Source organism: Aplysia californica, unplaced genomic scaffold (assembly GCF_000002075.1).
Source record: "Aplysia californica isolate F4 #8 unplaced genomic scaffold, AplCal3.0 scaffold01186, whole genome shotgun sequence".
NCBI classification, from domain to species: Eukaryota; Metazoa; Mollusca; class Gastropoda; order Aplysiida; family Aplysiidae; genus Aplysia; species Aplysia californica.
Window position 1 is genome coordinate 146,082 of NW_004798456.1, and position 12,543 is coordinate 158,624.

The 12,543-nt window shown below is 37.6% G+C and overlaps 1 protein-coding gene across 4 annotated transcripts in view; it reads right to left on the minus strand.

The window, feature by feature from the left end:
* LOC101858150 overlaps positions 1-12,410 on the minus strand; it is a 33,296-nt gene extending 20,886 nt beyond the window's left edge. For 2 of the 4 annotated variants that reach the window (XM_005112114.3, XM_005112111.3), the window contains exons 1-2: positions 12,248-12,410; positions 4,306-4,606 (exon numbers count right to left, since the gene is read on the minus strand). In XM_005112114.3, the coding sequence (XP_005112171.1) occupies positions 4,306-4,497 (192 nt within the window). In that variant the 5' untranslated portion in view covers positions 4,498-4,606; positions 12,248-12,410. Of the gene's footprint in view, positions 1-105; positions 351-4,305; positions 4,607-12,234 lie in introns of all 4 variants that reach the window. The other 2 variants (XM_005112115.3, XM_013090230.2) reach the window with 2 other exon arrangements.
* Between the last annotated feature and the right edge of the window lie 133 nt (positions 12,411-12,543).

The window sequence follows — 12,543 nt, forward strand, 5'->3', positions numbered from 1 at the left end:
ACCCCCACCCACCTACAGAACAACTACTCCACCCCAACCCCCAATCGAACCAATTGAGGCTGACCATTGCCCACCCACCCACCCACCCATCACATCACACATTACCTGTTGCTGAGGCTGGACGTTAGCCACAGGTTTCATCTTCTGTTGAGGATAATTCTTCTCCTCTTTAGTCGAAGATCCACCAGTCGCGATCTTTATGACGCCTTTTGTGGCTTTCTTGGATGCTGACGATCCCATTTTTTTGGGGGGGTCACTTGTCGTAGGCAGTGATTACTGAATATTTTTCACTATCAGATCAATTCAAAACCACAAGTCTGATGTCCTTTTCGAAGTTCTTTAAGGAATCTCTAACAAATCACAAACATATATGAAATTATAATGCTTCTTCTATGCGTGGTCAGATAGAGAGGAGAAAAATATTTACGACGACAGAGCGACATTTTAAGGGTATTCAAATTAAATACTTTGGAAATGGTGTCGTCGCCACATCAGTTACGGAAAACGGACAGAGGAATTGAAACCTAAATAAATGCAACAGGCAAACGCTGTCATCTGCCTACTAGCAGCCTTCCTCTCACATAAAACCATAATTCTCATGCATTCTACCGTGTTCACTTTCTTGCCCGTTGTAAATAGAGCTTATTCTGGGTGTCAGCAGCACTGCCAGCACTTCCGGATGACAAGAACTTATTTTTGCTCCTTATATTTTTATTACTGCCCTAGATGCACTCTCCCGTGTTCACTGAAAGTCAAGCTTTTTCGAAAGCAATTCTTTGAATATTTTGACAACAGATTCAAATTTTCTTACGATTTTGATAGAGCAGATAGAGCGTGTACTTTCTGACCTCATGGTCTTAGTAACTCAAAACGGCTAAAAATATCGGCTAAAATTTTGTATTTCTGGGGTAGCGGAATGTCAACATTTTTGGGGGGAAAGTGGAATGGAAATCCAGTGGCACTTCTATCTAGAGTATTTGATAACCACACATGGAGATTAGTACCTATAATTTTACCTGTTGTTAATTAAGTTCAAAATCATGATAATCCAACTCGACTGCTATTTTCTTAGGAATATTCATTAAGTTCTTACTGCATGAAAAAATGGCACATCTTATTTTTGCTGCTTATATTATGTTGTGATAAACGGGGAAAAACTGTTTAACGAGACAATTTATAATAATCTAATAATGGTAAACCTTGTTAAGCATGTTTTATTTCGTTTTTCTTCTTTCTTTTTTTCTTCTTTTTTTCCTTTTTCGTATTGGGGGGGGGGGGGGGGGGGGGTTAATTGCAACAGCCAGCACATTTTCTTTTGATTTAACCAAAAGATAGTACAAGACAAGATGGGCCACTTCTCTCTTTGAGCCAATTAAAAAAGTGTCCTCAAAATTTGGTGGCGCCCTCTTCACAAAAGCGCACTCTTTGCGAACAGAGTTACCCTACTTGAGTTTTTAAAAATCAAAGTGAAACTAGCAAGTTTTGGGATACATTTCGGAAGAACGCTTTTTAAAAATGGTTACGCTGACAAAAAACCTCTTCCGGAGGAAAAGGAGATGGTTTTCTTCGTTTAATTTGACTTTAGAATGAAGGGCGCGAGGTCATTAAAATAAAAAAAAACCCCTAAAACTCCGCACTGAACGTACCCGAACTGCTGATGAACAGCAGTCGATCTGCGCACGCAAGGAGGTGCTATTCTTATTCTTCTTCTGGAAAAACGAAAGAGAGCTTCAAAACAGACTGCAGCGCCATCTGAAGCAAAGAGCATACTTCCTGCGGACACTTTTTAGGCTGAGTGGCCCATCTTGTCTTGTACTATCTTTGGTTTAACCAAAAGATAGATATTATAGTAATACCATCTAACAAAATAAAACGTCACGGCTCGCCGCTTCCTGTTTCAAAACTACACCTACTAATATTGCAATAATCGAATCTGAAATCTCGGCTGAAGAAAGAATGTTTTTTGCAACATTTTGAGATAGGTCATTACTTCCCCTTCATTTTCATATTTTAACTTATGGGGGTAATATTGAAAATTGAACCAAAAATTCTATTATTTGTCCAACCGTAGGCAAAATAAGAATAAAGGTCACATATAGAGCCTGGTACCCGTGAGGAAACCCCTCCCCTTCCGTAGTGAAAGAGTTCAATTTTGAGATCTGAATAGTGGTTTCTTCTAAACAGTGACCCGCTTTTAAGAACAAGCGGGCTAAACCAGATTTAAGGAGTTTCCAGAAAACTTGACCTACATCAAAAGTAGGCATTGTACTACCTATAGGAGAAGTTTGGTTTCATTGGTGTGTGTATTTGTTTAGTTAAAGAGAAAACTCTCCTTGTAATTTAAAGAAACTGAACAATGGTCCAAAAATTTACCAACTGATAGAAGGAGATGTTCGATAAAAATTCTCCCTATACAGGAAAAAAACCTGGGTCTTCTGCAAGCAACACCAAAGCATCTCACTGCTACACCACAAGCTTTCCCCAAGTGAGGAAATCACCCCTTTCCCAAACCATTGATAAACACAACACAAAAAGCAAAAACAAAAAGACAATATGCAACCATGAATTAGTAGATGTACTTAGAAATGAAACACACAGTGGAGTCCGCTTAAACCGCACACGGTTAATTCGAAAAACAGTAGGGAACCAAAAGAAACTAAAACTTGATTTTTTAAATATTTTTAAATTAATCTTTTTTTTTTATTAAAAAAGAATAATACTTTGAGCAAGCTCTCTAAACTGGAAACTCCGTTAAACTGAAGCAACAATTCCACTGATTTCGGTTTAAGCGGACTCTATGTACTGTATACTGTATATGTTTGTTGGATTTACATATGTACTTAAATCATTAGGACGATCTTTTTGAAAAGAGCTAGAAGTACAAAAGTCCATTTCACAGGGGGAAAATAGCATTGAGTGGGGTAGATATTTTGTTCCTCTTCAACTTTTTTCAATTTTTATAAAAACCATTATGAATAATAACTGCATCTATTTAGAGCACATCTATACTCTACGACATGCTCTATGAGCTATATACATATATATATATATGAATTATTCTATCCTCCTTTAATTCTTAAAATTTTAATATCAATAATGACAAATAATTGCACTAACTTAATTACCGCACATCCTCAGCATCCTTCAACATCCTCTAGGCATTCTACAACTATTATGAATAATTATCAGTACATTCTGTCTGCTTTCATTTTCTTAATTTTAATCATAAAAATAATCAATTGATACATTCATAAAGCACAGATCCATGCTTCACAATACGTTCTGTAATATGTTTTACAACTATAATTTATCAATATTGTCATTATTATTATAATTATTATTATTATTATTATTAATATTAATATCATTATTATAAATTATTATTATTATTGTCACTATTACTATTATTATCATCATCATCATTATCATAATAATAATTATCATTATTTTTATTATTATTTTATTATTATAATTATTATTATTATTATTATTATTATTATTATTATTATCATTATTACTACATTATGTTATGTTCTGCCGGTTTTCAACTTCTTGATTTTAATAATGACAATAATGACAATAACAATGATTAATTATTGCATTTATATTGTGTGCGCACATCCATGCTCTACAACGTATTGCTCTATGCGTAGTTTTACAACAGACCACATTTTGCCCATGCATGCTGTACATAAATATTATATATAGGCCAATGGCCTTAACAATAGATTGTAAATAGGCCTGCCGTCATTTTAATCTTAAATAAATTGTCAGTATGTTAGTGTTTTAGCGCCTATAAATGGCTGCTTGCACTGTATGCTTCCCAGGAAGATGAGTTTGTTTCAGAAAGCTCTCATGTCTCCTGGGGTAATAGTATAGATTGTGAAGCACATAGAGCTTGCTATTGAGCAGGGATCTGCGCCATACAAATGCTATCTATTTTTTATTATCAATCATTAGATTGATGATTTACAATAAATTTCTAACATTTTAATTCAATCATTGACCTAAACCAAGCCGTGCTGTGAACTGTTGTGAATGCAGCCAGCTTGTGTTTCATGTGCTCATATTACCTTACGCAGTTGCGAGCGCCATAAAAACTAATATACACTCAATGCTATTTCCATGCATGCCATAGATCAAAATAGTTCCCCTTTCTCACCCCTATTTCAAACACTCAATGCTATCCCCATGCATGCGATATAAACACAACTCCTGTCTCCTCCCCCCTCAACCCCCTATTTCAAAGACTCAATGCTACTCTCCCAGTGAAATGGACCATCGCACGATACAGTGGCCAGGTACCTCTCGACTCTGCGGCTGAACGCTTAACGCAGGCTTGGTTGCCTGTTTGGGATAAGCATCCCCATTCTGCTGGCCACTGCTGTTGCCGCCGCTGCTGTTGTTGCTGCTGTTCGGCACAGCTTGCGGCCTCTCAAGTGGCCTCTGACCCGACGATAAATCCACCGCCTTTGATTTTGAATTCCCGCACCCCATGGTTCCTCCCAGATTTGTTCGTAGTCTGAGCCGGGCACTGCTGGTAAGTGTGTGGTCACTTACTGGTTACTGTCTGAGGTCCTCAAGGGTTAGGCTGACACATGGCTCACTGTTAGAGTTACAAACACACAGAAAAAAAACACAAGAGGGTGAGAAACTGAAAGAAGAAAGAGTGAGGAGAAGAAAGAAAGAGTGAGGACGGAAACAATTTAAGAGTGAGGAACTGAAAGAAAGAGGGAGGAACTGAATGAAAGAGTGTGGAACTGACAGAATAAAGAGTGGAGAACTGAAAGAAAGAATGAGAACGGAAAGAAAGAAAGAGTAAGGAACAGAAAGAATAAAGAGTGAGGAACTGAAAGGAGTGAGGAACTGACAGAAAAAGGAGTGAGGAACAGGAAGAAAGAGTAAGGAAGGGAAAGAAAAAGTGAATATTATTGTTAACACAGCAAACATAACGTTAAATACAACACAGGCAAGCACTTAAAAGATGAGCAACAAGTCATGATTAAATTTTGCAACAAAAAAAAAGCAATAAGTTATGAACAAGTTACATTACAAATATACTATGTGTTTCAACACAGTGGAATCAGGCTGTTGTAAATTTTTGCCCATCTGGAGTTATTGGTAGGCCTATATATGTGTAAAGACGTGGTGGGATCAGGCGCTCGTCAGTTTTTGGGCATGTGGAGTTATTCATATCATCTGAAAGCTTATTCATTTGCCTTGCTTTCAGTGAAAAAACTATCTATCTAGCTGGAACAGGAGTCGAGATATTTGCCATTGAAGAAGGAGGGGTAGCCTGGTTTCAGTCATTAAATTAATGAGAAAATGGCCGCCAAAGTTTGGTAACTTCAATAGCTTAAGAGTCCTTGAAAACTGAAAATTACATATTTTTAGCCTTTAAACAAGGTTTTTGAGTAAAATTCACATGGAAATGTGTTTTCAAATGAACATAAAAGGTGTTAAGCTAAAAAAACAGAATTTCGATAAAAATTGCCAAACGTGGAAAAATGCCTTTTTCTTCAATTTCATTATTTTGACGAGCGCCTGATTTCACTGTGATGCCTCACATATATCATAAAGCTCGTTCATTTGAGTATTTTAAATAGAAAATAATACCCATCTATCTCGAATAGAAGTTGAGGTAATTGCGATTGAAAGAGGTCGGGGTCACCTGGTTTGCAGAGGTAAAATTAGTGAGAGATTAGCAGCTAAAGTTTGTTGATTTTCAAAGCTTGACAGTCCTTAGAAATTGGAAATTTACATTTTTTAAACGTTTAATCAGCGTTTTTCAGTAAAAATCCTCTTAGAAATATCTTTTCCAATGGACGTAAAAGGTGTTGGGCCAAAAAACAAACCTTACATAAAAAACCTGTCAAACTGGTGGAAAACTGCCAATATCTTCGATTTCATTATTTTGACGATCGCTTGAATTCACCATGGTGCCTCACATATTACTAGCAAAGCTTAATTAGGGCAAAACAGATCCTTTTCTTTGATATAGACACAGCATTTAAAAAAAACTCCTCATCCCAGAATCGAACTCACATCCACTGGCCTTACAGTTACACCACAGATGCCAGAAGAAGGTCACCCACCCTAGCACAAAATAATATTTTAATATTCATCAAAGTTCTGAAGAAAATAATTGTGCATCTCTAATTGGTCACTTTTAAGGACAGGCAGGCTAACCCAGATTTCGAGTGTTTCCAGAAATCTTGATCTAGACAAAAAATGGGCACTGCCCTACCGACAGGAGAAGTTTGGTTTCAGTGGTGTGTATATTATTTGTTTGGTTATAGAGAAAACTCTCCTTGTCTTTTAATGAAACTGAAAAAGGGGCAAAAACTTTACCTTCGATTTTCTCAAAACAGCATTTTTCAGGATAGCCCACTTGTCTTTAAAAGTAACCAATTAGACTAAAAGATAACCAGAGATTATCACTTAACGCTTTGCAGTCACTTGGTTTGGTGCAATAATGCGACGGTGAAAATTAACCGTTCCGCTCAGCTGGCGCAGTTCTGCGCCAGGCTCAAGAAGTCTGTTGCAGTCGCTCTCCTGGCTCGGTGACCAGATGGGGTATTTTGTACTGCTGGCTGTGTGACTGCAAAGTGTTAACCGATATCAAAACTGTTATTTTAGTAAATGTTTTAGGACATGGGCAACCCAAGAAGATCATATAAGTGCCGGAAATTAGAGACATTTCAGGTGGAAAACAAACACACACATAAACAAAGGAAGGAAGATATATAGCACCCACCAACCACCGACTATTGAAACTTTTTAAACTTTAAACTTTCTCTATTAACTCAAAGAGCTTGAAGATACTGTTTGAAATACTTCTAAAGAAAGAAGCGTAACTGACTTCATAATTCATGCAGATTTATTTTACAATTGTGTTACGACGCGGCTGAACCAGGTGACCGTCATTCTTGGGCATGGAGTTATTGGTATCATCTTAAAGCCAGTTCATTTATTTTACTATTGAGGAATAAACTACTCATCTATCTTAAATCGAAGCTGAGATATTCGTGATTGAAGGAAATGGGGGTCGCCTGATTTCAGAGGTAAAATCAGTGAGAAACTGGCCGACACCATCACAGTAGAAAGACCGAGAAACTCGATGAAATCATCCTCCCTAAAAACTTGTCCTACATGGAAATTGAATTAAGGTCTTCTGCTTGTATCGTGGCAAGGAGTCTAATCTTTACTCTAGTGAACAAAGCAAGACTCAAGCTTTCATCTCATGCCATTGACAACGGCATGACACTGTGTGGACACATAACGCACATCAATTTCTGTTTTGTTTTCGGCTTTTGTAAGTATTTTACGCCACATAAGTGAAAAAAATTAGGGGTTTTACAAAAGAGTAACAACAAACACAATAAAAGGGAGGGGAGATAATTAGGATGATAGATATTTGATAAGAAAGTAAAGGAGGAGCAAACCACATCAGAGCACTCGCCAACCACCCACACTTCAAGTTCACATTGACACTAAACATTAACACAGGTCCCGGTTGCATACTATTTAGATGTGTTATCTCTCATTTAGCACAGGCGTTGAAGAATAAATCACGATGAAGCTAAAATTACCTGTACTGTTGGTCTGATCATGGTGAGCAAACAAAAAACTCAAACGGGCGAGGAGAGCAGAGATCACATGCAAGATTAATGACTCACAAAACAATAGAGACACCGGTACCACACAGGCAGGGGCGCTAAAAGGTCACCATTGTAAGCACAGCGTAGGGGGAAGGGAGTGAACCAGGGGGCGATCAATACAATCAATAATTCCCCCTTTTGTCTCCGTGCCATGTGTCCACACAAGCGAGCTGTTTGGTTTTTTTAACCTCCCTGCTGTTTTTTTTCGTTTTCTTTTTATGGTCCTCTCTTCGACTAGGACTTCCTTTTGCTAGGGTACCACTCTGCAATATTTACTCTCACCACCCACGGGATTGCAGTTCGAAATTCATTATAGAGTTTTAGTAGTGATGTAACTTGAACATAACAGGCAACAGAATTTGTTTGATTTTGTTTTTGCGGACGGAAGAAAGATCAATGTTCTATTAGGTGCAGAGTTGAACGAGAAAGCAAAAACTATGACGAAACACAAACACTCTACAACGTCGATATCAGTATGAACAAAATCAATGGCCATAAGAAAATGTAACAATAACCGCACACAATAGCACAGTTTTCAAATTTCACAAGCATTAATAATTTTAAATAACTATTATACTGTAATTATAATAATAATAATAATAACAACAACAACAACAAAAACAACAATAATAATAATAATAATAATAATAATAATAATAACAATAATAATAATAATAATCGTAATCATAATCATATTATAATCAATATTTTTAAAACACAAAATCAACAATAAGAAAATGAATAATAATTTAATCTACTTTTCTAAAAACACACTGAGCGGGAACACACATATTGTTAGTCACATAAACAGAAGGAGCAAAAACATTTTTTAAGTCCAAAGAATGAAAAAAATGTTCAAAGATAAAAGAGCAGAAATAGAAACAAGATTAACCCTATCCATTCGCCCTGGGGTCATTTTGTACACGCGGGGTGGTATTCTTCACATTTTAGAATACTTCTAGTAAGAAGATCTCTCTAAAACTTTCAGTACTTCTCAAAAAATCAATTTGACAAACTGCTATGCTAAGCGGACGGATTGGATTAACGAGTAAATTTCCTCTTTGGAAAGTGGTGGTACAGAGTTCCCCACATTGCATAGATACGATAGTAAAACACGACGTATGGATAGGGCTAATGAAAAAACCCCCCCACCTATTTGTGTGCAGTGGTGCATATTAATATTTATTATAATGTGTGTGTCCACAAACAAAGATCTACATAACAACATATTCTTTTTGCTTCTCCACATATTCTTTGGCAAAGAAATGATCAAAAAGTACTTTTGAACAAGAATTTCCACTACTTATGACTTATATAACAGAATTCTGTGCCCGAGCCAGCAGCGATCACTGGCACAGCGGTTCCAATTGCGAGCTGCTTGGAGCAGTTTGCCGAACGAACGAGTATTGAGATGTACGTATCTTTAGAGAATTACGCAATCTGGAATACAAAGGACAGAAGCAAAGGGTTTTCCATCTGCTCTACACAGAACTGGAACTTCAGATAGTTAAACCTGCCATCAGTAGCATCCATAATTTACCACTGCCTGAACTATCCATTATAACGGTATAAGTACATGAACTTCGATATCCCCCAATCCCCTCCCCCGTTCTTAACTCAATTCCCAGAGAGGACGGTACATGGGAGCGTCCAGTGAAACTAGCCTGGTTTCTAAGAGGACGGTCTCAGCGTCCGGTCAGATCGCAGAGTGCATGAAGGGTTTCTAGGCTGCAGCCGTAGATTTGCTTCCACTCTGAAATGTTAGATAAGTGTATAAAATACTGCCTCTCTCACAGTCTTAGCAATTTCATAAATATTTTGCATACAATGTTATGTATTTCATGAGATCTGGAAAAAAATTATATCATCTTACAGAAGTTCAGAATTTAGCCACATGGTTTCCTATTCCACTTTTTTAGGACAACATTTGAAGTGTATTCAGAGGCGGTTTGGGGGTGGTTATTAAAATGATACCGGTCATGATGCGGTGGGATGAGGGGTGCGTCAATTGTGGGCATAGTTAATGGTATCATATTAAAGCTTGTTCAGTAGTCTTGCTTTCAGTGAAAAAAGAAAACATCTATATTTAATAGAAGTCTGGATATTTGCAATTGAAGGAGGTTGGGGTAGCCTGCTTTCAGAGGTAAAAATACAGAGAAAATGGCTGCCAAAGCCTCATAAATTCTTTAGCTGGCGAGCCCTGGGAAACTAAAAATTAAAATCTTTTTCCCGCCTCTAATTACATTTTTTTCAGCAAAATTTACACAGATAATGTGTTTTTAAATGGACATGAAAGATTACGCAAACAACAAAAATGTTAATAAAAATTACCAAACACATAGAAAATAGTCTGTTTCTTCAAGTTCATTATTTTGACGAGAGCCTGATTTCACCAAAATGCCTCCCATATAATGAAATCGAAGAGAAAGGCATTTTCACCAGTTTGGCAATTTTTATAGAAAATTTGCTTTTGGCTCAAAACTTTTTTGTACGTTTAAAAACACATTTTTATGTGGATTTTACAGAAAAATATTGATTAAGGGCACAAGAATGTAGATTTTCAGTTTCCAAGGGCTCTCAGGCTATGGAAGTTACCAAACTTTGGCAGGCCATTTTCTCGACAATTTTACCTCTGAAACCAGATGACCCTGACCTCCTTCCACTGCGAAAATTTCAACTTCTATTTAACATGTACGGATATTTTTTCACCAAAAGGAAGGCAAATGAACAGGCTTAAGCCCCATTTAGATGTATATACAGTTCGTTGATCGACAAACTGTAGGATATCGAGAGGATGGCTGGCATTCTGTCAACTTCACATGGAAACTGAGCATGAAACAAGAAATCCTCTCGATATCGAAGGGTTCTCCGTCCAACCACCAGATATCTGGCGACGCCAGATATTTGCCGGCTGGTGAACTGAAGGAGTGACCACGAGGGAGCGGCTTCTTTGAAGTTCAATTCTTTTTGTGTGCTTTCTTTTGTTTTCCCATTCGGCCCGCCCCTTCATATTTGAAAGTGAAGGCAAATAATGTGTCACGTGGTGTGACGTGTACCGCCGAGATGTTTTGGAGTCAACTGAGGGCTACACACTACACTGACTACACACCATTGCTTCATCTAGACTATTCTAGACAGTAGATCTAGACAGTGCTGTTTATTTATTTATTTTTGTCTACACGCTACCAGTTTTACTATTGCACAAGTCTTCTAGCCTAGTTCTAATACAATGTCCGAGTGGAATAACAAGGAAACTGGGCGCCTTTTCAATAGTTCCCACCCCGCTTATTTGGACCTAGATCCAGATCTAAATTTAGATAAAAAAGCTATGTTTGATGCGCGGCGAGCGAGAGATATCATACCTAACGGCAAAACATCAATGTGCATGCTTCATCACTACACAACAATTTGTTGGTCAGTCGAGAAGAGGACAACAACAACAACAACAAAAAACAAGCAAAAAAAACCGTCCAGGACCGGCGGGATCGAACCCACGTTAAAAAAATAATGGTTTGACTTCAAGCGCAGACACGCTGTCACTTCAGCCATCAGAACTTACGATAACAAAGTGCAGATTAAGCTTAATATTTCACAAACGGCGACACAGCATTTTATTTAGCACTGGCGCTAATCGCAACGTGGCGTTTTATTTAGCACTGGCGCTAATCACAACGCGGCGTTGCAAATAGGCACTTATCCTTAAATAAATGTATAATTAATCCTCTTTCACTTTTGACACAGTTTTAGCCATTTTAGAAATATTTTGCGTAACCTATAGGATTTCTTAGGCTGTTATAATAACCATTACGTGTGTTCACGAGATCTGGAAATAAATTCGGTCAAAATGTGGAAAATAATTTCATTGTTAAAGAGTAGGTCTACAGTGGGATCTCTCCTAGATCTAGATTAGCACAAAAAGAATGCAACACAGCAGAGAGCTGTGCAATACCCCAATCTCTACCCCCAATTAAAAAAAGAAATGTTTTAATAGTTCAAATTATCTAGTCTACAATAATATTTTTAAAGCTTGATAACATAATGCAAGATTTATCATAGACCATATGGGACAAAAACTAGATCTAGCTAGATCTACAGGACTATAGGCCCTAACATTACTAACAACATTTCAATTCAAGCAAGACACAGGTTCGAGATCCTGATGTGGACAAATTAGAGGCTTACATAACGAATGACGTCAAGCTGTTTGCTAAACTTTGCTAAATCAAGATGTGCATTTGTGAACACGAAAGAATGCAACAACAAAAAAAGGCGGCATCCGAACATACGGGTAAACAACCGAGTGCAGACTCTAAACTCTAGGTCTAAATCAAGAACCATAGGCCTACTACTGAAATTCAACTTGACACAAGTCAATTTTCTGGTGCCAAAAATGACGGAGATCCGATAACCTAGATTCTAGATCTAAAACTAGATCTAGATTTAGATCTATCTAAAGCGAGGAGGAGAATTATTTACTACTCAGCTTCTCTGGAATTCACCAATCACGTCTAAAAATATATGATTAACAGAGTTGAGAATGAAGAATGAGAATGAGAGTCTCAATTCTCCTGACCTGTCGACATTACCACAAAATATTTCTTGGTCTGAATTCCACACTAAGCAAAAACAGGAGCCGCTAGCATAAAATGTAGCCCCCGTCTACTGGTATGCTTGATCCAGCCACACGAGCAAATACACAGTGCCAACAACTGCCAACTACGTCACAAATGTGTGAATAGTATGCATTGAGCACAGGCACAGTGATATTGGTTATTTCGCCATGATTGTTTACACCGTTTCCACGCACTACGAGCGGGCCATAGACTTATACTATGACATCCCATATTCTATACTCTGACGTATTTCCGGAAACAAGAGGGGG